This window comes from Dipodomys merriami, unplaced genomic scaffold, assembly GCF_024711535.1.
Source record: "Dipodomys merriami isolate MVZ:Mamm:240054 unplaced genomic scaffold, mDipMer1.0.p SCAF_12, whole genome shotgun sequence".
Lineage (NCBI taxonomy): Eukaryota > Metazoa > Chordata > Mammalia > Rodentia > Heteromyidae > Dipodomys > Dipodomys merriami.
Genome location: NW_027202493.1, coordinates 899,571 through 925,407, shown reverse-complemented (window position 1 = coordinate 925,407; position 25,837 = coordinate 899,571). Strand labels below are relative to the sequence as shown.

The 25,837-nt window shown below is 38.9% G+C and overlaps 1 protein-coding gene across 1 annotated transcript in view; it reads left to right on the top strand.

Moving 5' to 3' along the window:
* Positions 1-25,837, top strand: part of Hook3 (hook microtubule tethering protein 3) — a 152,699-nt gene that overhangs the window by 94,581 nt on the left and 32,281 nt on the right. The window contains exons 12-15 of the mRNA XM_070016050.1: positions 12,131-12,241; positions 13,331-13,418; positions 16,699-16,768; positions 20,473-20,613. Of these exons, the coding sequence (XP_069872151.1) occupies positions 12,131-12,241; positions 13,331-13,418; positions 16,699-16,768; positions 20,473-20,613 (410 nt within the window). The remainder of the gene's footprint in view (positions 1-12,130; positions 12,242-13,330; positions 13,419-16,698; positions 16,769-20,472; positions 20,614-25,837) is intronic.

The window sequence follows — 25,837 nt, the reverse complement described above, 5'->3', positions numbered from 1 at the left end:
TTTTGTTTCTTTGGACAATGTGTTTATTTTCTCATGCTGGATTTTCTATAGTATAACTAACTAGGATAGCTTTAACTAGGATAGCTTCGGTTTCCCCAGACAAGGCAAGTATTAAAATATAAACACAAATCCATATGTATATTCTTTTAAACTCAAGGCACTCAGTTTATCTTGTCACCTGAGAGATTTTATTTTTATAATCCTCTTGTTTATTTTAACTAACTTTTAGAGTCCAAGTGGGTTTATAACCACTTGACTCCTGTTAAACTCAAAAGCCCTATCATGTACTGGCAGCAGGTACCTCTTAGTACCTGCAGCTTCTTCCTGAATTTTCCACATTGGTTTTAAAACATTTCTTAAAAATTTAGTTATATGATTAGATGCTTCTCAGCATCCTTCTTTTTTCCCTCCATTGCCTCCTACACTTTCCCTTCCTCCTACTTCCCCACCTCTCTGTTCCTTCTGTGCTCTTGTATAGAAAAGGTATCAGATTATGCAGTTATCTGTACTGATGGAAATGTAAGTCTTATAGATTATTTTGTAATCTCAAACACTCTTGTTCCTGCTAAATAGATTTCTAAAACTTTAGGAATCCATAGTGTCTAGGCAGGTTTTTTTAATTGTTTATTTAGTTAGTTTTATATTATTTTTGTGCTGCTACTGGGTATCAAGACTCAGAGTCTTGATACTGAACCTATGCTTTTACTACTCAAGCCGGGGACTGCCACTTGAGTCTGTTTCACCTCCAGCCTTTTTTGGTGAATAGTAAGAGTGTTAATGGACTTTCTTGGCCTAGCTGGCTTCAAGCTAAAATGTTCAGATCTCATACTTCTGTGTAGCTAGGATTACAGGTGAGCCACTGGGTACCTGGCTATTTTTATTTTTTGTTAGTATATAGAAGGGAATTTCAGTGTTATATTTCCATACATGTTTATAATATATGCTAATTACTCTCATCTCCTCTATCATTCTGCTTTTCCTTGTCCTGACTTGTACAGGTAGATGCCCAAGAGTGGTATGACTGGGTCATAAGGAAGTGCTGTGTTTAGATTTTTGAGGAACCTCCAAACTGCCTTCCAGAGTGACTGTACTAAGTTTACATTCCTACCAACAATGCAGTAAGATTCCTTTTTTCCTGCATTGCCGCCAGCATTTGTTGTTCTAATTCTCCATGTTGGCCAATCTAACTGGAATGAGATGGAATCTCAAAGTTTTTTTGATTTGCATTTCATTTATGGCCAGGGATGGTGAGCATTTCTTTATGTGTTCTTCTGTGAAGCCTCTCTTGAGCTCCTTTGCCCATTTATTTACATATTTATTAGTTTGGGGAGGGGTCAATTTCTTGAGCTCCCTGTATGTTTTGAATATTAGGCCTTTGTCAGTAGAATTGCTAGTAAAGATCTCCCAGTCTATTGATTTTTTTTTAGTTTAGTAACTATGTCCTTTGCTGTGCAGAAACTTTTTGGTTTGATGTAATACTGTTTGTCAAGTCTCTCCTATCTTTTCTGCCCCCAGAACTCTTCAAAATGTTTCTGCCTATATTCCTTGTAATCGTTTCAAAGTTTCAGGTCTAATATTGAGGTCTTTCTTTAAATTTTACTTTTTTAAATGTCATTGTAAAGATGGAGCACAGAGGGGTTACAGTTACATAAGTCAGATATTGAGTACATTTTTAAACAATTTTATTGTTATAAGGGTGATACACCAAGTTGTTACAGTTATATACGTTAGGTAAAGAGTACATTTCTTTTCTAACAGTGTCACCCCTTCCCTTATACTCTCCCACTTTTTCCTTTCTGACCCCACCCACATGTTGTATAGTTCATTTTTAACATAATGTCTAGTGAGTACCATTGCTGCATTTGTTCACTTTTGTCCCTCTATTTCTATGCTCCCCTTGCCCTCCCAAAGGCAGATGATGAAAAGAAAACAAAAACAGCAAAGAAAAATCCTCTTGTTTTCATTTCCTGGAGTTCATTTTGATAAATGTTATTTTATATGATCGGAGGCACCATAGGTATTGCACTTCTGTGTTCTACTCACTGTTCTTCTTACTATATGTGAATGCCTAGAATCCAGGATAATTTATCATGTCCTAGTATATTTTAGATCTGGCTTCAGCATATGAGAGAAAACATATTAAGGTTGAGGTCTTTGATCCACTTTGAGTTGATACTAGTACATGGTGACAAACATCCACTTTTAGTTTTTTTTATATAGATGTCCAGTTTTCCCAACATAATTATTAAGATATGTTCATAATTATAAGATATATTCCCACTGTATATCTTTGACTCCCTTGTCAAATACCAGATAACTGTAAGTATATGGCATATGGCTTTATTTCTGGGTCTTCTATTTCATTGATCTTCGGGGCCATTTTTGTACCAGTACCAAACTGTTTTAGTCATTATAGCTCTGTAGTAGATAAATGAGGTCTGACATCGGGATACCACTAGGATTGCTGATTTAGCCTAAAATTGCTTTGGCCATTGAAGGTTTTCTTGTTACTACATATGAATTTTGGATTCTTTTCTCTATTTTGGTGAAGAATGTCGTTGAGATTTTGATGGAGAGTGCATTGAATTTGTAGATCACCTTTGGCAGTATGCCATTTTCACAATATTAATTCTCCCTATTCTTGAACATGGGAGGTCTTTTCATGTCCTTCATGTTCCTTTTCATGTTCTTCAGATTTTTTTTTTTTTTTTTTTGTCGGTCGTGGGGCTTGAACTCTGGGCTTGGGCGCTGTCCCTCAGCTCTTCAGCTCAAGGCAAGCGCTCTACCACTTGAGCTACAGCGCCACTTCCCGTTTTCTGGTGGTTTATTGGAGATAGGAGTCTCATGGTCTCTCCTGCCCGGGCTGGCTTTGAACCGCGATCCTCAGATCTCAGCCTCCTGAGTAGCTAGGATTACAGGCGTGAGCCACCGGCGCCCGGCCTTTCTTCAGATTTTTATAGTTTCACTTTAGACATCTTTCACATCCTTGGTTAGGTTTATTCTTTAATGTTCTGATTCTTTTAGGCTACTGCAAATAGAATTGTTTTCCTGATTACCATCTCTGATTGCACATTATTAGTGTACAGAAAAACTACTGGTTTTTGTAGGTTGATTTTGTATCCTGCTAGTTTGCCAAAGTTATGGATCAGCTCTAGGAAATTGGGAGGTGGAGTCTCTTGGGTTCTTTAGATATAAAATCATGTTGTCTGCAAATGGGAATAGTTTGACTTCTTCTAGGTGAATTCCTTTGATTTATTTTTTATTATTTTTGGCCCAGCTAGGAGTTCTGGAATTACACTGGAAAAGAGTAGAGAGAGTGGACATCTTACCTTGTTCCTGATTTTAGAGGAAAGTGTTTTAGTTTAGTTTATTATGATATTGGCTGTTGGTCTGTCATAGATAGCCTTTATTAAGTTGAGGTATGTTCCTTCTATTCCTAGCTTCACCAGAAATTTTAACAGGAATGGATATTCAATTTTCTCAAAAGCATCTGTTAAGATGATCCTGTGATTCTTGTCTTTGGCTCTGTCTATGTTGTGTATTATGTTTATTGATTTACATATTAAATAAGGCTTTCATCTCTGGGATACAATCCACTTGATCATAGTGTATAACTTTTTGATTGGTTATTGAATTCTGATGGCAATAACTTCATTAAGAAACTTTGTGTCAGCCAGGTACCAGTGGCTCACACTTATAATCCTAGCTACTCATAAGCCTAAGATCTGAGGATCACAGTTCGAAGCCGGCCTGTACAGGAAAGTTCATGAGACTCTTGTCTCCAATAAACTAGCACTCTACCACTTGAGGCACAGTGCTCAAGTGGCACTGTGCCTCAAGTGGTAGAGTGCTAGCCTTGAGCAACAAGACGCTCAGGGACAATACCCAGGCCTAGAGTTCAAGCCCAAGGACCAGCAAAGAAAAAAAAAATCTTTGTGTCTATGTTCATGTTCATCAGAGAAATTGGTCTATACTTCTCTTTTTTTGTTGGGTCCCTATCTGATTTGGAAATAAGTATAATGTTAGCTTCATTAAATGTGTTTGGTAGTGACCCTTCTGTTTCCTCTTCAAGGAAAAGTTTGAAGTATACTACTGTTAGTTTGTCCTTTAGGTCGCATGGAATTCAGTTGTGAATCCATTGGGACCTGGAGTTTTCCTTGTGGAAAGACTATTACTTTCTTAATCTCATTGCTTGTTATTGTTCTGTTTAAATAGTTTATATCTTCTTGGTTCAGCTAAGGCAGCATGTATACGTCTTGGAATTTATCCATTTCTACTATATTTTCCATCTTATTTTAGTATAGGTTTTTTTTTAATTTTTTTATTGTAAAGATACTATACAGAGGGTTACAGTTACATGAGTGAGGTAATGAGTACACTTCCTCTTGAGCATTGTTACCCCCTCCATTGTTTTCCCCCTATCATCCCCTCCCTCCCTCCCTTCCCCAAGGTTCTTTTTTTTTTTTTTTTTTTTTGATTGTGATTAAGTGATTACTTAATTTCCGGTAATTCACAGTATTGTGGAATAATGATGCTCGTTTAAAGTCACAAGTTCATTCTAACTTTCCTGGAGCAAATTGTCTATCACAGACTGTAATATATAACGGTGCTCACATGTTATATACCATATATGTGATCAGCAGCATGGGGATATTTGGTAGTGGTTCAACCAGATGAGTGGGAGTTCTTTGTTTCTTAAGTCCTGTTAGTTTTGTCATATGACCTAACATTTTGGATTTATCATCCACTTATCAGGGAGACCATGTACTGTTTGTCTCTTCGTTCTTGGCTTACCTCGCTCATCATGATTCCTTCTAGCTCCATCCATTTCCCTGCAAATGCCATTATTTTGTCATTTCTAATGGCTGCATAATATTCCATTGTGTATAGATACCACAATTTTTGGATCCATTCATCTGTGGTGGGGCATCTAGGTTGTTTCCATATCCTAGCTATTGCAAACAGTGCTGCAATAAACATGGAGGTGCACGTGTCCTTGTATATTGGTTCCTGTTGTTCAGGGTAGATGCCTAGAAGTGGTATGACTGGGTCGTAAGGGAGGTCGATCTTTAGCTTTCTAAGGACCCTCCAGACTGCTTTCCAAAGTGGTTGTATGAGTGTACATTCCCACCAGCAGTGTAATAGCGTTCCTCGTTCTCCACATCCCCTCCAGCATTTGTCGTTGGCTGATTTGTGGATGTGGGACATTCTGACTGGGGTAAGGTGGTATCTCAGGGTTGTCTTTATTTGCATTTCCTTCACCACCAGGGATGATGAACATTTCCTCATGTGTTTCTTTGCCATTTTTATTTCTTCATTTGAGAAGTCCCTCTTTAGTTCCCTTGCCCATTTAGTAATTGGTTTGTTAGGTTTGGGAGGGATTAGTTTCTTGAGTTCCCTGTATATACAGGATGTTAACCCCTTGTCTGATATATTGCTGGTAAATATTTTTTCCCAATTAGTTGGTTGTCTTTCTAGCTTGGTTGCGATAGCTTTATCTGTGCAGAAGCTTTTTATTTTAAGGTAGTCCCATTTGTCGAGTCTCTCTCCAATTTGTTGTGACCCTGGGACTCTGTTCAGGAAGTTCCTTCCTGTGCCTATTAGTTCAAGTGTCTCTCCTACTCTGTCCTGCAGTAGTTTCAGAGATTCAGGTTTAATGTTAAGGTCTTTAATCCATTTTGAGTTGATGTTGGTGCATGGTGATAGGCTGGGGTCCACTTTTAGTTTTCTGCATGTGGCTGCCCAGTTTTCCCAGCACCAGCGGTTGAAGAGGCTGTGTTTCTTCCATTGTATGTCTTTGGCTCCTTTGTCGAATATCAGCTGGCTGTAGGCCTGTGGATTTATTTCTGGATCTTCTATTCTGTTCCATTGGTGTTCGGGTCTGTTCTTGTGCCAGTACTATGCTGTCTTTGTTATTATAGCTCTGTAGTAGAGTTTGAAGTTCAGCATGGATAGCCCTCCCATATTGTCTTTATCCCCTAGAATTGTTTTGGCTATTCTAGGTCTTTTGTTGTTCCATATGAATTTTTGGACTGTTTTCTGTATTTCAGTGATGTACGTCATTGGGATTTTAATAGGAATTGCGTTGAATTTGTATATTAGTTTTGGAAGTATTACCATCTTTACTATATTAAGTCGGCCTATCCAAGAGCATGGGAGGTCTTTCCATTTCCTAGTGTCTTCTGCAATTTCTTTCTTTAACTTTTTATAGTTCTCATTAAATAGTACTTTTACATCTTTGGTTAGGTTAATTCCTAAATATTTTATTTTTCGGGAGGTTATTGTGAATGGGGTTGCTACCTTTATTTCCCTCTCTTCCTGTACATTATCAGTGTATAGGAAGGCAACTGATTTTTGAGGGTTTATTTTGTATCCTGCTATTTTGCCAAAGTGATTTATGATTTCTAAGAGTTTGGGGATGGAGTTTTTGGGATCTTGGAGGTATAGTATCATGTCGTCTGCAAAAAGGGATAGCTTAACTTCTTCTTTCCCTATGCGGATCCCTTTAATGTCTTTTTCTTGCCTTATTGCCCTGGCTAAGGGTTCTAGAACTATATTGAAGAGGAGTGGAGACAGTGGGCATCCTTGCCTTGTTCCTGATTTTAGGAGAATTGGTTGTAGCTTTTCCCCATTAAGTATAATATTGGCTATTGGTCTGTCATAAATGGCTTTTATTGTTTTTAGAAATGTTCCTTCTATTCCTATTTTCTCCAGAGCTTTTAGCATGAATGAATGTTGAATTTTGTCAAAGGCCTTTTCTGCATCTGTGGCGATAATCATGTGATTCTTGACCTTGGCTCTGTTGATATGTTGGATTACATTTATTGACTTACGTATGTTAAACCATCCCTGTGTCTCTGGGATGAAGCCTACCTGGTCATAGTGAATTATTTTTTTTATTATTTTTTATTTTATTATTATTTTTTATGTGTTTCTGGATTCTGTTAGCTAGAATCTTGTTAAGGATCTTTGCATCTGTGTTCATCAAGGAGATTGGCCTGTAATTCTCCTTTTTGGTTGGGTCTTTGCCTGGTTTGGGGATGAGTGTGATATTGGCTTCGTAGAATGAGTTTGGGATAGCTCCCTCCTTCTCTGTTTCTCTGAGAGCTTGAGAAGTATGGGTATTAGTTCTTGTTTAAAGGTCTTATAGAATTCTGCTGTGAATCCATCTGGTCCTGGGCTTTTTTTTGTTGGAAGACTTTTGATAGCTTCCTGTATCTCATTATAGGATATTGGCTTATTTAATTGGTTAACTTCTTCTTTGCTCAGTTTGGGCAACTTGTATTTCTCTAAAAATGCATCCATTTCTGCCCGATTTTCTTCCTTTAGAGAGTATAGCTTTTGAAAGTAGTCTGTTAGAATTGTTTGGATATCTTGGGTACGTGTTGTGATGTTTCCCGTGGCATCCCTAATCCTATTAATATGGGTTTCCTCTCTTCTTTTTTTAATTAATCTAGCCAATGGGCCATCAATTTTGTTTATTTTTTCAAAGAACCAGCTTTTTGTTTGGTTTATTTTGGTTATGGTTTTCTGATTTTCTAATTGGTTAATCTCTGCTTTTAATTTGGTTATCTGGCTTCGTCTAGTAGCTTTAGGTCCCATTTTTTCCTGTTTTTCTAGCTGTTTTAATTGCAACATGAGATTATTTACTTGGTCTGTCTCCATTCTCTTGATGTGGGCACTGAGGACAATAAATTTGCCCCTCAGGACTGCTTTTGCTGTGTCCCACAAGTTTCTTTGTGAGGTGTTTTCATTTTCGTTGAGTTGTAGGAAATGCTTTATTTCTTCTCTGATCTCTTCTGTTATCCAGGCATTGTTAAGGAGTGTGCTGTTCAATTTCCATGTATTAGAGAAATTTCTGCGGTATGCTTTGTTATTGAGAGCTAGCTTGATTCCACTGTGGTCAGATAGGATACAGGGGATTATGTCGATCCCTTTGTATTTGCTTAAGTTCCTTGCATGAACTATGATATGGTCTATTTTGGAGGAAGTTCCGTGAGCTGCTGAGAAGAATGTGTACTGTGTTGTTTTAGGGTGAAATACTCGGTAGATGTCAGTTAATTCCGCTTGAAGTATGGCCTCTCTTAATTCGGTAGCTTCTTTGCCAATCCTCTGGTTGGTAGACCTGTCCTTTGGTGAGAGTGGTGTGTTAAAGTCTCCTAGTATTATCGTATTGGGATCTATTTTATTCTGTAAGTTTGAGAGCATTTGTTTGACATATCTGGGTGCACCAATATTTGGGGCATATAAGTTGATGATGGTTATATCCTCCTCTTGGATTGTTCCCTTTATTAATATGTAGTGTCCGTCCTTGTCTTTCTGTACTGATTTTAATGAAAAGTTTATTTTGTCAGATATCAGGATAGCTACACCTGCTTTCTTACTGGGGGCGTTTGATTGGTAGATCCTTTTCCACCCCTTCACTCTGAGTTTGTTTGTATGTTTGGCTGAGAGGTGGGTCTCCTGAAGGCAACAGATGGATGGGTCTTGTTTTCTTATCCAGTCCTCAGTTCGTTTTCTTTTAATTGGCGAATTCAGCCCATTTATATTAAGAGAAAGTATAGAGAGATGCATTGTTGTCCCTGCCATTCCATTTTCCTAAGTTTTTCTTCTTTCCTTTCCTCCTGTGCTTGCTCAGTTAGACTTTGAGTAACGCCTGTTTGGGGCAGGCCCCAGTTCCTGGTTGCTTTCTTCAGGTTGTGTCCCCCCTCTTAGAATTCTTTGTAATGCTGGCTTAATGTTTATGTATTCATTTAGTTTTTCTTTGCTATTAAAAGTTTTCAGTTCTCCATCGAATGTGAATGCTAGCTTTGCCGGGTATATCAGTCTGGGTTGGCAGTTATTGGCTCTCAGGGCTCGTATGGTGCTTTCCCAGGCTTTTCTTGCATTCATTGTTTGTGTGGAGAGATCTGCAGTAATTCTTATTTTTTTCCCATTGTAGTATAGCTCCTTCTTCATTTTTGCTGCATGCAGGATTGTTTCCTTATTATTCAGATCTATCATTTTTACTATAATGTGTCTAGAAGTGTTTCTCCTGGGGTCTTGCTTGTTGGGTGTTCGATAAGCTTTTGTGATGTAGTTAAGATGGTCGTTTTTGAGGTGGGGAAAATTTTCATTGATTATCTTGTTAAATAGGTGTTGCATTCCCTTGCTCTGGAATTCCTCACCTTCGTCCACTCCAATTATGCGAAGGTTAAATTTTTTAGCATTATCTGCTTGCTCTTGAATATCCCTTTGGTTTAATTTGAGTGATTTTTCCATATCTGTCACTTTTTGGTCCAGTTGGTGTCTTCTGTATCTGACACTCTACCTTCCATTTCATTCACTCTGTTGACAGTGGCTTCTATTGTGGTTTGCATGGAGGAAATGGATCCCTTTATGGATTCAATGTTGGTTCTCAGAATACTGATCTCACCTCTCAATGAGGTATGCATTACCTCTAATTTGGCGTTTATCTCACTTCTTACTGAAGTTTGTGCAGCTTCTATTTTTGCATGCATCTCTTGTTTGATACCCTGTATCTCTTTGGATAGTTCATCCTTGTGCTCTTTCAATTTCTGATCAATTTCTCGCTTTATTTCTTGAGTCATTGCCTCCAGCAACCCTTGGATGTAGCTTTTGTCTTCCATTCCTGCTTTGCTCCCACTGGGGCTCTCCCCTGCGTGGCTGCTGGCTTTTGAGGTGAGCTTGCTGTCCTGGGTGGTAAACCTTGTGATTTTTCTCTGTGATTTTCGCATGGAGGTTCAGGAGACTGCTCTTCAATTTTGTTTTGGTGTGTCTGTCTTTGCTTGGTTGCTGATTCTGTATTGGTAGAGAGAGTCTGTGCCTGATCTGGGTTCTGTTGGGAGCCTATTTCCAGCTGCTATTCTGACTTACTTAGGATTCTCAGCTCTCTGCTGTAGATTGCTGGCAGTTCCCACCTTTGGAAGGGTTGAGCAGCCTAGACTGCTTGTGTTTGCTCCTACGGGTGCTCTTGTGAAGAACAGATGCTCTGGATGCACTCTCCCAAATACTGGAGTCTGCTATGGGCTCCTGATGTGTTTTTGTTTGTTTGTTTGGGGCTGGTTGTAGGCTTGAACTCTAGGTTTGGGTGCTGTCCCTCAGCTTTTCAGCTCAAGGCTGGCACCCTACCATTTGAGCCACAGCACCACTTCTGACCCTTTTTGCTTTTGTGATGCTGAGGAATCAGATCCAGGGCCTCATACATCCAAGACTATCACTCTATTGCTGAGCCGCCTTAACAGTCTGAGCTCCTGCTTACTATCAGGTGCTGGCAGCCTGTGTTGCCCAATTCCCAGTCTAGGGTATATGGGTGGAGTTTTGGTGGGGTTTGGGCTTCTCTTGTCCTGGGCCTCCAGGTCTTTTGTTGTCACTGGCGTGCTTCCCGGGGAGTGTTGTTTCCTGGTTTTCTCCCCTCTGTTGAGGCGTATGCTCAGCTTTTTACTTCAATTGGGAGGAGTTGGTTGTGTTGTTCAGGCGCCGGATCCCCGGGCCTGGTTCCGGCCCCAGCCTGGAGCGCGCTTGTTAGGCCTGTGCTGATGTGTATACCTCCTAGGTTATGCAGCCTGGAGCGCACTCGTTAGGCCTATGCTGATGTGTATGCCACCTAGGTTATACAGCCTGGGGGACACAGTTCAAATTTCTTCTACTATTGGTAGTCTTGACCCAGGGGTGCTGTTCCTTGCTTGGGCATTTAAGCTCCCTTCCAGGGGTGCTCTTGCTCTAGCCTGGCCAGCTGAGTGTGCTCCACGGGCTGGTGGAGCTCTCAAACAGTTCCCAGTTTTAGTGGGTCCTGTGGTCCGGGTGTTGGGGTAGGGAGTCTAGGTCAGGGTCTGGGGATTCCCTCCAGCTCTGGTCTCCCTTGAGGGATACACTTCCCCTGTGGGGTACTCACCCTGGAGCTGGTTGTTTCTGTGTGGTGTAGGTCGTCAGTTGTTGTTGCAATCCGGGCTGGGCTGGGCGGTGGTGGCTCTGTGTGATTCTTTTCTGTCTCTGCCTCTGTCGAAGCTGTCAGGTCAAAAGTGTCCACGCTCAGGCAGCTTCTTCGCGGTACCTCTGGGGCCCAAGCGGCCCAGCCAGGTCGCTGCGATCGCGATCGGGCGGGCGGGTGGTCTGCCGACAGGTCCCTTTGTGGCGCTGCTGGTGCCAAGCAGCTTTGGCGGGATGGAGCCTCTCTGCTCGGGTGGAGAGTGGGGGTGGGGGGGGTGGGATCCTCGTGGAGACTCCCGGCTGGTAGGTTTCTCTGTTCCTGGCGATCCGCTGTTCTGCAAACCAGTACCTGGTGATCTGAAAGCGGCCCCCTGTGTCTCTGCTGTGTCTCTGGGGCTCCCGCAGCCCCCGCCAGGCCGGCTGACGGCGGCTTGTTGCACTGCCGCGTGGCCAGTAAAGGTTGGGGGAGGGGTCTTCGCTTTTCTCTGTTCTGAAATTCTTCTTTTCCTCTCTTTTTTTTTTTTTTTGTTATTCTCCGCCTCTGGTTTTTCTCTGAGTGTTCGTCTTTTTGTTTTTGTCGGTCTCTTGGGGAGATTAAGCGTTGGAACTCGAACTCTCTTTTTGGTTGGAGAGAGCTGTGGCGTTTCCCTACTGCTCCGTCGCCATCTTGGTCCCCCCCCCCTTAGTATAGGTTTTGAATGTAGTACCTCATAGTCTTTTGCATTTCTTGGATGTGTTGTGATGTTTCCTTTGTCATCTCTAATTTTGTTGATTTGAATCTCTTCTCTCCTTGTTTTTATCACCTTAGCTAAAGGTCTGTCAATTTCACTATGGCTTTTTTGATGATTAATTGGAAATCAGTGTCTCACAGACTTTCCTGCTTGGAATAGCTTTGAACCCCAATCCTCAGATCTTAGCCTCCTGACTAACTAGAATTACAGGCATTTGCCACCTGATGCCCAGCATAGACATACCATTATTACTAGTTCTTTCTTGTATAATAAGCTATTGGGTCATATAAACTTATTTGCTTATAGGTGGAGGGGTTTTTTATAGCCTTGTAGAAGAAAATAATAATTTTTCCTCCTCTGAGGACAAACGCTAGAGTCTCAAGCATACTCTATCACTATATACATTGAGCCCAATAATGATAATTCTAATGTTTCGATTTATAAAAATTAATTGTGTCTTTCTGTATCAGGTAGTAGAACTACAAAATAGATTATCTGAAGAATCAAAGAAAGCAGATAAATTAGATTTTGAATACAAGCGACTAAAAGAGAAAGTAGACAGTCTTCAAAAAGAAAAGGATGTAAGTATATATATTAGGTATTTTTGTTTTCAGAATTGCTGAAATTAACACAATGATAATTATGTTTTCATTATATTAATTCCTTTTTCCATATAAATAAAATTTAAAATTCTATTTTTAAACTTCAGAAATAACTAATTAAAAGATACAAAACAGGGGCTGGGAAGGTGGCTCAGTGGTAGAGCGCTTGCCTTGCATGCATGAGACCCTGGGTTCGATTCCCCAGCACCACATAAGCAAAAAGAAAAAAAGCCGGAAGTGATTCTGTGGCTCAAGTGGTAGAACACTAGCCTTGAGCTGAAGAGCTGAGGGACAGCGCCCAGGCCCAGAATTCAGGCCCCATGACTGGACCCCAAAAAAAGATACAAAGCATATTTTGCATTTATTCAGATTCCTTTTAATACACATTTATTCAGATTCCTTTTAATACACCATTGTTGACCCTTTCAAATTGTGTTACTCTGTAAAATTGTGTAGCTTTTCTATTTCTTAGAATTAATAGAGAAGACAATTTTTTATCATTTAACATAGTTTGAATGTTAAAGGTATTTTTATTTCCATGATTTGTGAATATGAAATCATCATTTTATTTTTATGAAAACTACGTTAATTACTTATTGTTAAAAAATGGAGTACATAGATTTGTTTCCTGTGTCTAAGTGTAGATTCCATGCTACCTTGTAATAGAAGATATTGTTTGAATCTTTTTCAGCTTCTGTGATCTTTCCATAAAAGATCAAAAGATAAAATATGTCCATGTTGGGGTGGAGGAGTGTAGTTGTGGAGGTAGGAGGGAAGGGATGGTAGGGAAAATACAAAGGAGGAGACAACAATGCTTGATGGGAAATGTACTCATTACCTTGCTCATGTAACTGTAACCCCTCTATACAGTATTTTTACAATAAAAAACTTATTTTTAAAAAAAGAGGGAACAAAAGATAAAGCTCTATGTTGAAAATAAAATAATCCGTGGATAAAAAAAATGTTCCATGTTGACTATTGTTTACTGTTTTGTTAGAAAGCAAAGAGCACTGATTAGTTACTTCATAAAACTTGAAGCTAACCCTTCTTGGTTTTGTATCCCTCCAGAGGCTAAGAACAGAAAGAGATTCTCTGAAGGAAACTATTGAAGAGCTTCGTTGTGTACAGGCACAAGAAGGGCAGCTTACCACTCAAGGTAAAACATCTAAACAAGATCGTGTATTTTAATGATAACAGTAAAAGTATTAGATTTACTTTAGCATAATTAATTTGCCACCTTAAAAAAATAAAAATGTAAACATCTTAGTTGTATTAGCTCAAAAGGGTCTGTTAATTTATCTCTCTTAACTTAGAAACTCTGAAAAGATTTTCAGAACCTTTGTTTTTTTATTTTAAATATAGTTTTATTGTTATTAATATGTTGTACACAGGTATTATCATTTCATAAGTAGATAATGAGTTTCTTTTTGGACAGTGTCACCCCTTCCTTTGCTTTCCCCTAGTTTCCCCCTCTCAAGACTTTTTATTTTTTTTTTTTTTTGGGTCCGGTCGTGGGGCCTGAACTCTGGGCCTGGGCACTGTCCCTCAGCTCTTCAGCTCAAGGCTAGCACTCTACCACTTGAACCACAGCGCCACTTGCGGCTTTTTTTTTTATGTGGTGCTGAGGAATCGAACCCAGGGCCTCGAGCATGCAAGGCAAGTGCTCTACCACTGAGCCACCTTTCCAGCCCCAAGACTTTTTATTTTTTATTTTCCATTTTTTTTTGGGTCCGGTCGTGAGGCCTGAACTCTGGGCCTGGGCACTGTCCCTAAGCTCTTCAGCTCAAGGCTAGCGCTCTACCACTTGAGCCACAGCACCACTTCCGGCTTTTTTCTTTTTGCTTATGTGGTGTTGAGGAATCGAACCCAGTGCCTCATGCATGCAAGGCAAGCGCTCTACCACTGAGCCACCTTCCCAGCCCCTCTCAAGACTTTTTAAAGACTGTATATCAAACTTTAGGCTGATGCTAGTGGCTTATACCTATAATCCTATCTACTCAGGAGGCTGAGATTTGAGGATTACAGTTCAAAGCGGTCCCAGGAAGGTATCTATTGAAACTTCCTTATCCTTCCCCCCTCCCTTTTTTTTTCTTTTTTTGCTGAGGTTCAAACACAGGCCCTTGTGCATGCTACACAAGCACTCTACCAGAAAGCTACCTGTCAGCATTACTAGTGAACCTTCTAAAGGTGAAATTACAATAGTATCAAACAGGAATAAAATGCAAGGAACAGACATGGTCTGTAATTTCAGTACTTGAGAGGCTAATTCAAAAAAGATCATGATTTTGAGACTAGCCTGAGCTGCATAAGTAGACCCTATCTGAAATGAAATATAAAATAAAATACACAGGGGCTTAGAGTAACTCACTGATATAATCTTGGAATTGTAGGAGTCCGTAGGTTCAATACCAGGGAGGGGAAGAGGCAGTGCTTTGGAAATAGTTTGGTGTGTCTTTAAGAAGTTAAAAATAAAATTATGATGTGATTTAGTGTTTCCACTTCTAATTCTGTTATACTCAAAAGAATTGATAGTTACGGCTCAAACCAGTATTATGTACAGATGTTAATAGCAGCATTCTTCGCAATTACCAAAAGATGGAAGCAACCCAAGACTCAGATGAATAAACAAAATATGACATATACATGCAATAGAATGTTATTCCACCATAAAGAGAAGGGAATTCCAATATATTCTGTAACATGGATGAAACTTTTTTTGGTTGTTTGTATTTTATGCCGGTCTTGGGCTTAAACACAGAGCCTGGGCACTGTCCTTGAGCTTTTGTGTTCAAGACTAGCATTCTGGCTCTTCAGCTGTACCTCCATTACCAGCTTTTAGTGCCTAGGCTGGCTTCAAACCATGATCCCTAGATCTCAGCCTCCAGAGAGGCTAGGATTACTGGTGTGTGAGCTACCCGCACCCAGAATATGGATCAGTCTTTAAAACATTAAGTAAGCCAGACACAAAAAGGCAAATATTGCCGGGCGCCAGTGGCTCATGCCTGTAATCCTAGCTACTCAGGAGGCTGAGATCTGAGGATTGCGGTTCAAAGCCAGCCCAGGCAGGAAAGTCCATGAGACTCTTATCTCCAATAAAAACAACTCAAAAACCGGAAGTGGTGCTGTGGCTCAAGCGGTAGAGTGCTTGCCTTGAGCTGAAGAGCTGAGGGACAGTGCCCAAGCCCAGAGTTCAAGCCCCACGACTGACCGAAAAAAAAAAAAAAGGCAAATATTGTATGATTCCACCTACATGAGATGTCTAGAATGAACAAATCATTGAGACAAAGTAGAAAGATTACTTTGGAGAAGTAACATATATATAGTTATAGTTATATAGTTACAGTTATGTATAGATAGTTATTGACTAATGATAGTGAATTTCTGATATGGGTGTTGAAAATAGTGGTAATTCTTACCAACATAGCCTTATGAATGTCACAGCATTAAGAATGCTACACACCTGTCTCCAGACAGTTACCAAGAAGAAGTTTCTAAGACTGTGGCTATGTTGCATTTCTCTCTGACTTGTTTTTTCCCTCTTCTTGTTTAAATTTCAAAAAATACTTTAAAATGTGTACCCTTTCAAGGCATCCAATGTCACTGTGACAAATTAAGATAATATAAATAAAGCTTGAGTTGGGAAAAAAAAGAATGCTATACAGCTGTACTCATAAAAATGTTAAAATGAGCTGAGAGCAGTGGCTCATACCTGTAATCCTTAGGAGAATGAGAATGGAAGGAATACAGTTTGAGGTCCATCTCAACCAATAAAAAGCTAGTCATGGTGGTACATATCTCAGCTACACAGCAAGTGAACTAAGAGAATCATAGTCCAGGCCAGCCAGCTATAAATATGAGATCCTATAAGTGATGGCCTGCCAAACAAGGGCAAGGCCCTGAGTTCAAACCCCAATACAATATTTCAAAAGAAAAAAGAGGGCTGGGAAGGTGGCTCAGTGGTAAAGTGCTTGCCTTGCATGCATGAGGTCCTGAATTCAATTCCTCAACACCACATAAGCAGAAGAAAAAAAAAAAGCTGGAAGTGGCACTGTGGCTCAATTGGTAGAGTGCTAACCTTGACATGAAGGGCTGAGGGACAGCGCCCAGGCCCAGAGTTTCAGGCCCTACGACCGGACCAAAAAAAAAAGAAAGAAAGAAAAATGAATAATTATTTCATCTTTAACTGAAAAGAAATGGTTATAATGTTAAATAACTTTCTAAGACTACTGTGGCATGGATTTTTTATTTGAGAAAAATTACTTATCTTTCCTAGCATACATATGAGGCATAGGTTTCTCGGTACATTTAAAAAAAAACAACAAAAACTGGTGCTTTTAGCTATTAAAATAGCTCAAGGTAGGGATTTCTACAGAAATTGAATCACGTGACTGAAAGATGGGTTTTCATTAACCTTGTATTCATGTCTCTATTTATAGGGTTAATACCCCTGGGAAGTCAGGAATCTTCAGACAGCCTTGCAGCAGAAATTATTACACCTGAAATCAGGTAAGTAAGTGGTGATGTTTACAGTCACCTTGCACAGTATTTCTGGAGAAAATTTACAATATAAAAAGCACAAGTTTGGCCAGGCACACTGGTGGTTAACACCTGTAATCCTAGCTTCTCAGGAGGCTGAGATCTGAGGATCACAGTCTGAATCCAGCCTGGGCAATAAACCACTCAAAAACCAGAAGTGACACTGTGGCTCAAGTGGTAGAGCGCTAGCCTTGAGCACAGAGAAGGTCAGAGACAGTGCAGGCCCCTGAGTTAAAGCCCCACAACCGACCCCTCCAAAAAATAGCATGAATTCCTTTATTAGTGAAACTTTAAAATGAACTCCATATTGAATTTTCAGTTTTTCAGTGCATTTTCTTCTCTGGCATCCAACAGACATTTTTCTCATTTTGATAGTACAGTATTTAAGACATACATAGCACACTAATATATCCTAAGCTTGGATAACCTCAGTGAACATTTAGCAATGAAAATACTTATTTCAAAGATAAGAGTTATTAGCCTGTAAAATAATTGAGTTTTTTTTTCTACTAATCTCTTAGAATAATCTGGGAAAGATACAGTGCTGTAGATCAAAGAAAATCTTCCTATCTGTACTCTTCCATAGTACCTAACTTTTTTATTTAGCCATAGCATTTTTTGTTGTTGGTCCATAGGGCTTGAACTCTGGGTGCTGTCCCTCAGCTCTTGAGCTCAAGGCTAGCACTCTACCACTTGAGCCACGGTGCCACTTGTGGCTTTTTCAGTTTATGTGGTGCTGATCCCAGGGCCTCATGCATTCGAGGCAAGCACTCTATCAGCCATAGCATTTTTGTTTTGTTTTGTTTTTGTTTTTGTCAGTCATGGGGCTTGAAATCTGGGCCTGGGCACTGTCCCTCAGCTCTTCAGCTCAAGGCTAGAGCACTTGAGCCACAGTGCCAGTTCTGGGTTTCTGAGTGGTTTATTGGAGATAAGAGCCTGAAGGACTTTCCTGCCAGGTGGGCTTTGAATTGCAATCCTCAGATCTCAGCCTCCTGAGTAGTTAGGATTACAGGCGTGAGCCACCAGGTGCCCTGCTAGCCATAGCATTTAAAAAATTCTTTTCCTACCTTTTGTGTATATGAATGAAAAATGGAGGAGGGAACCAAGCAGCCAGAAAAATGAACCATCCTGAGCATGGCTTTTACCTTTTTTGGATCTGTGTGTCCCTTTCTAAAATGGTCACTAGTTTTGATTCATTTTTGATAAGATTTTTGAAATTTTAAATGAGTAATTGTTATATGAGCTTTTTATCTTGAAAAATTGAAATAACTATTCAAGTACTCATTGAAGGAATAAAGATAATTTGATTGGTTAATATTTAAGCTTAGCAAACATAAGGAGTATAATGCAGCATCAAGACTAGGAACATCTTATCTTTTACTGTATATTTCTGTGCTTTGAAGCACTATTTTATATCACCAAAAGTCATAATTTTCCTATATCCAAAAGAGCTATCAACAAAATGAAATGGTAAATACTGATGAAAATTTCTCAACATATGTCATAGATATTAGGTTAATGTTAGATATTTTACATTGATAGTAAGGACATTAAAAATTAGGAGCCTCAACTTTAGGATAAAAGATAAAAGTGGTATAACTCCAGAGCAAATAACCAGTATATTTTTCTTGTCTAAGATAATTACTTTTCTGGATATTAATCTTAACAAACTAATCAAATATATACACAAGTAGTATAAAGCTAATCATCAACCTATAAAGTTCATAATTGATAATAAATATTTAATAATTAGGTGTTATTAAATAATAATATTTATATTTTAATTATTAAATAATTAAAAGCATGGTTAAATAATAATTATTTTATATATGGTTTAAAATACTGAAGAATAATTGATAGTATGAAAATATTATGAGATTTTTTTAACTTACGTGACAAGCTCCAATGCAACGTATATTGTATGATCAGTCTTTTTAATTGTTATCTTTAAATAGTTGTAAAGGAGGTGTCCAATTTAACATGTCCATTTGTATGTGCAGTGTATTTGTTGGTCACTTTTTTTGAATAAAAAATTGTATCAACCAAGTGCTTAGGCCTATAGTTATTGCTACTCAGGAGGTTGAGATCTGAGACTCATGGCTCAAAGCCAGCCAGCTCAAGCAGGAATGTTTGTGAGATACTTTACCTCCAGTTAGCCACCAAAAGGCCAGATACAGAGCTATGGCTCAAGTGAGAAAATGCTAGCCTTGAGCACAGAAACTCAGTTATACAGCACACAAGCTTTGAGTTCAAGCCCCAGGACCAGCACCAAAAAAGAAAAAAAAAATTGTATCAGAACAGAATTAAGAGGCTATGTTTCAACAATTATTTTGCAACATTGAGTTAAAGGGATTTTCTTTTTATTTATACTTTTTTATACTTTTATTCATACAGCAAATGTATTTCTTTATAATTGAGCAATATAAAGTCAATGCTTCCTACATATAAAATATATTAACTTCTACCTAGGCATTGGTTAATTCATGTCTATAATCCTAGTTACTCTAGAGGCTGAGAGGTAAAGACCTAGGCTCAAAGTCAGCCCAGGCAGGAAAGTCCATGAGACTCTTATCTCCAATTAACTACCAAAATGCTGGAAATGGCACTATGGCTTAAAGTGGTAGTGCACTGGGCTTGAATATAAAAGCTCAGGGGCAGCACCCCAGGACTAACAAAAAAAAAAGAAGAAGAACTTTAATTTTTTGAATTGAATCACAAACATGAAGCATTTTAATAGCAAAAATGAAAGTGTTTTATAAAACTTATGGTGTTCACAAAATTACAAGTATTTTTTCTGTTTTTTCATTTTGGGTTTTTTGTTTGTTTTACATAATAAGAACAGTTTTTCATATTGTCCGGTATCTGACAATACTGTCTCTATGAGACTCTTTCCTCTGGAAAGAAAAGAATGGATTATATCATTAAAACAAGTTAATTTTCAGTTATACCTTTCCTGCAGTACATGTGTTGACAAGTTCTGAGTAAATGTTGTGTGGCAGTACCACAAATGATAATTCAGTGACCTGATTTTACTACTCTGACTTGTAAGAATAGTTTTACATATATATGTAGGAGTGGGCATACTGTATATTCAAAGACAGTCCTCACTGAGTGTATTTTACAAGCAAGAGTATATTTTGGTCATTCAAGAGCATGTATTTAGAGATCATATTTTCCCATGAGAACCAAAGAACAAATATATTAATCATATCTTAAATATTAGAGTCAGGAAGGAAGTAAAATTTGGAAATTCCTTCATTAAAAGTCATAATATAGCTGGGCACCGGTGGCTCATGCTAAGGAGGCTAGATCTGAGGATCACAGTTCAAAGCCAGCCCAGGAAGGAAAGTCCATGAGACTTATCTCCAATAAACTACCAGAAAACCGGAAGTGGCACTGTAGTTCAAGTGGTAGAACTAGCCTTGAGCTGAAGAGCTGAGGGACAGCGCCCAGACCCAGAGTTCTCAAGCCCCACAACGGTCAAAATAAAAAATAATGTTTAGAAAATTGATTTTTATAATCTCAGATTATTCATTTTGAAAAGAACTTATTGCAGGTACTCCATTATTTTTCATTTGTAGTCTGTGTATTGAATCGGTAACTATGTATGGCTTATTTTGATACCTGTATTGAATTAATGTATCAGGTAATTGGTTTTTATTTTACTCCTTCAGGGAGAAACTTATTCGGCTCCAACATGAGAATAAGATGCTAAAAATTCATCAAGAGGGTTCAGACAATGAAAAAATTGCCTTATTGCAGAGCCTTCTAGATGATGCAAACTTACGCAAGAATGAACTGGAGACAGAGAATAGGTATTGTATATATGAGTCAGCTTCAGCACAGCTTCTCCTTCTTTGCCTTGATTGTGATTCCCTTAAACAGAGATTTGAATTGTATTTTTTAAATGGCCATGAGCTATTGTACTTCCTTTTGACAGTAATCTATTTCTTTGCTTTTGGACTTACCAAATGTAGCATGCTTTTTTTAAAAATTAAGTAATTGTACAAAGGAGTTGTAATTTCACATGTCAGGTTATAAGTACAGTGCATCTTGATCAATGTCACCCCTTCCATTGTGCTCCCTTATTTTTCCCCATTTCAGGCCTTCTCATGCTCTTTTTTCTCTTTAATTTTATTTTTATCTCTAAGTAGTTATACAAAGGAGTTACTATTCAACAAAGCAGTATATCTAAATACAATGAATCTTGATCAGTGTCACCCCTTCCACTGTTTTCCTTCTTTCCCCACCCCATCCCTACTCATACTCTTTATAGCAACATTATCCTCTTAATTTCTTCAAGATGATACCAAAGCTGTAGTCTTTCTAATAAGATTATCTAGAGGATTATCTATATATGGTGGTGTGTGCCTATAATCCCACTACTTTGGAAATAGAAGCAGGAAGATCTTGAGGCCAAGGCCAGCCCAGACAAAGTATCAAGACTCCATCTCCAAAACAAATTTTTTTAAAAAGAGCTAGTAGAATAGCTCAAGTTATAGTGTTTTGCTTAGCATGATGGTTCTCAATTCAATCTATACTTCTCTCCCCCCCCAAAAAAAAAAAGATAATTAAAAAGCAAGCTAGGGTCTGGGAAGTGGGCTTAGTGGTAGAGTGCTTGCCTCGAATGCATGAGGCCCTGGGTTCGATTCCTCAGTACTACATAAGCAGAAAAAAGCCGGAAGTGGAGCTGTGGCTCAAATGGTAGGGTGCTAGCCTTGAGTTGAAGAGCTGAGGAACAGCTCCTGGGTCCAGAGTTCAGCCCCCATGACCAACAAAAATAAATAAATAGCAAGCTAATCTTCAATTCCAATCTTTTACAATGGTATTTTGTAGTTTATGATCAGTTTAAACCCTATCCCTTTCTCACTGGCTGTTTAAAAAGATCACTGTAGGCCAGCACTGGTGGCTCAAGCCTGTAATGCTAACTACTCAGGATGGTGATATATGAGGATCACAGTTCAAAGCCAGCCCAGGCAGGAAGGTCCATGAGACTCTTTATTGCCAATTAACACCAGAAAACTGGAAATGGCACTGTGGCTCAAGTGGTAGAGCGCTCGCCTTGAGCTGAAGAGCGCAAGGACAATGCCCAAGCCCAGAGTTGAAGCCCCATTACCAACAACCAAAAAGAAAAAGAATATAGAAGTTTAACCAAGCAATCACTATTCTACTCAAATGTTTTTGGTGTGTTTGGTTAATGCATTCTTTTAAAGCCAATTATATTAAAATCAGTAGTTTTCTCTCACAGGTTACTTTTCATATTTTGTTTGACTTGTCTCTTAGCACATTTCTGTTTCTGAAATCCTTTACAGATAACAATTGTAATCACATAGTCTTTTTTCTCATGGCCATGATATATTCTTCTTTTCAGGGATTTGAACATTTTTTTGTGGGGCTTGAACTCAGGGCCTTGTGCTCAGCTATGTTCACTCACAGTTGGTGCCCTGTTTCTACTTGAGATATATCTGCAGTCTATCATTTTGCTGACTACTTGGAGATATAGTCTGGTGAATTTTTCTGCTCAAAGATCCTCAAATCTCAGCCTCTTAATAGCTAGTATTATAGGAATGGCCACCAGCACCAGTAGATTTGACATTTTTATTAATAATTTTCTGTTATGACAGATCTGTGTTCTTTTATGCTTGACTTTATATTTCTCAGGTAGGAGTCAATCTTCTCAAGTAACCCAGTTGTGGGGCCTGAACTCTGGGCCTGGGCGCTGTCCCTCAGCTCTTCAGCTCAAGGCTAGTACTCTACCACTTGAGCTACAGCGCCACTTCCGGCTTTTTTTCTTTTTTGCTTATGTGGTGCTGAGGAATTGAACCCAGGGCCTCAGGCATGCAAGGCAAGCCCTCTACCACTGAGCCACCTTCCCAGCCCTCAAGTAACAATTGTGACTTTTCTGTATCTTTCCATTCTTCCTGTAGGTTTAAGTTCTCAAGCTGTGAAGATATGAAACTGATTAAAAGAATATTATTGAGCATGAACTGGAAAACATTTTTGTACATGAACTCTTAGAAATATAGTGAATGAGTGCCTTTAAAAAAAATACTTGGATGGGGGTTGGAAGGTGGCTCAGTGGTAGAGCGCTTGCCTTGCATGCATGAGGCTCTGGGTTCGAATCCTCAGTACCACATAAGTAGAAAAAAAGCCGCAAGTGGTGCTGTGGCTCAAGTGGTAGAGTGCTAGCCTTGAGCTGAAGAGCTGAGGGACAGCGCCTAGGCCCAGAGTTCAGGCCCCATGACCGGACCCCCCCCCCAAAAAAAAGAAAAAGAATTAAAATTAGAGAAGATGGAGAAAGAAAGGTTATAGCATCCAGTAGTCTTACAGTGTCTGCTTTGGGTATTTTGTGGGTGCCCCTTACTAGTTTTTGCCTCTGGGATGCTTTTTTTTTCTTTTTTTGCCAGTCCTGGCAGGGCCTAGGTGCTGTCCCTGAGATTTTGTGCTGTGGCTCTATCACTTGAGCCACAGCTCCTCTTGTGGCTTTTTGATGGTTAATTGGAAATAAGAGACCCAGACCCTAATAATCCCTCTTTTATTTGTAGACTTTTCCTTTTTTTTTAACCTAGGGTTCTAATATGAAAATATGCAACTGCTTGTCTTTGTCTGTCTGACTTATTTCAACTTAACATGTTGACCTTTCAGTTCCCATCACTTTTCTGCAAATGGTAGGATTATGCTCTTAACAGTTAAATAAAACTTCATTGTTTATACATACCGTATTTTTTAAAATTCAGTCATTCTAGGCCGATTCCATTAGTTGGCTGCTGTGAATAGTGCTGTAATAAACATGAGTATGTAGCTATTTGTATTGTATGCTGACTTCAGCTGGATCATATGATAATTCTAATTTTAGTATTTTGGTGAATCCCTTTGCTGATTCTTTAGTGGCTCTAATTTGTATTTCCTTCAGAAGTATAATAGAATTTCTTCATCTCTATGTCCTTGCCAGCATTTTTACCTTCTAAGTAATAGATACTCTAACCAGGATGAGATGACATCTCATTGTAGTTTCCATTTGTTTAGTTTCCCTGATAGCTAGAGATATTGAGCATTTTTTTCTTTTCTTTTTTTTTTTTGGGGGGGGGTCCGGTCGTAGGGCCTGAACTCTGGGCCGGGGCACTGTCCCTCAGGCTCTTCAGCTCAAAGCTAGCGCTCTACCACTTGAGCCACAGCGCCACTTCCAGCTTTTTTCTTTTTTTGCTTATGTGGTGCTAAGGAATCAAACCCAGGGCCTCGAGCATGCAAGGCAAGCGCTCTACCACTGAGCCACCTTCCCAGCCCATGAGCATTTTTTTCTATGTCTATAATTTCATTTGTCAGTTCTAGCTTTTGTTTCCTGAGCTACTGAGTTCCTATCTAGGAAATTACTGCCTATGCCATTATTTTGAAGTGTTTTCTTTTGTGTTTTCTTCTCATAGTTTCAAAGTTTCTAGGCTTAAATTAAGGATTTTGGTCCATTTTGAGTTGATGTTTTTATATGGTGAGAGATTATGGTTTACTTAAGAGTAAAACCCTTCTACTTAGGGATTTTTCAAGCACCATTTGTTAAAGAGGCTATCTTTTCTTCAGTGGATGTTTTTTGGCACCTCTTCCAAAAATCAGTTGGCTTAAAAGGAGTGGATTTATTTTCCAGCTTCTCCATACTGTTCCTTTGGCCTATGGATCTGTTATTATGCTCTGCTATCTTTTGTAATCAAGTATGGTTGTGGTTCCTTTAGCACTGGTCGTCTTCTTCATGATTGCTTTGACCATTCAAAATCTTTGGTACATGAATTTTAGGGTTATTCTATTTTTATATGAGGAATGTTATTGGGATTTGGGGATTGCATTGAATCTATAAATTGTTTAGATGGTATGGCCATTTTCTGTCTGTATGTATGTATTTAATTTTGGTGGTACTAGGGTCTGAACTCAGGACCTTTGTTCTTGCTAGGCAGGTATTCTATCACTAAATCATTCATTTAGTGCTTTTTTTAGGTTTCTTTTCTTTTCTTTTCCTTTTTTCTTTTTTCTTTTTGTTCTGGTCCTGGAGTACAGGAAGTAAACCCATATTACTTTTTGGTTGTAGCTATTTTTCAAATACTCTGTTTTTGCCAGGGTTTTCCTGGACTGTATTCCTCCTCTTTATACTACTTGTCTCTTTATTATTACAATTGAAATGCCATCACTTTCCAATTTTTTGTATAGATTTTAATTGTAAAAATACTGTACAGAGGGGTTACAGTTACATGAGTAAGGTAATGAGTACATTTCCTATCAAGCATTGTTACACCCTCCTTTGTTTTTCCCTTGCCATTCCTTCCCTCCCCACTTCCCCAACTCCTTCCTCCATCCCCAAGTTGTAAAGTAAGTTTTCAACATAGTATCTTGTATATCACATTGTTACAATGGGTCAACCTGTATCCTTATTTCAGCATTTTGTTATTTCCCTACCGCTCTCCAAATTGGTAAAATGCATATACAAGATGCAGAGCACTGGAATCAAATACAGAGAAAACAAGAATTATACCATGGGGAAAGAACATACAAAAGAAACAAAAAAAAAAATCACATAGTACATTATAAATACATTAAAAACAACAGCAAGAAAGATAAAACCACTTGTGTCCATATCTTGGGGTTCATTTCACTTAGCATCATCTAATATGGTCATATGTACATAGTTTTTGACTTTTTCAGCTTGTTCTAGTTATTGCAAATAAGAGAAACCATGGGACCTATGTTTCTTTAGGCCTGGCTTACTTCACTTAGTATAATTTTTTCCAAGTCTTTCCATTACCTAACAAATGGGGCAATGTCATTCTTTCTGATGGAGGCATAGAATTCCATTGTGTATATATACCACATTTTCTTCACTCATCTACTTACTGAGGGGCATTTGGGTTGGTTCCATATCTTAGCTATGGTAAATAATGCTGCAATAAACACAGTTGTGCTGGTAGCTTTAGTATAGCCTTGTTTGTGATTGTTCGGGGAAACGACTAAAAGTGGGATTGCTGGGTCATAGGGGAGCTCTATGTGTAGTTTTTTGAGGAA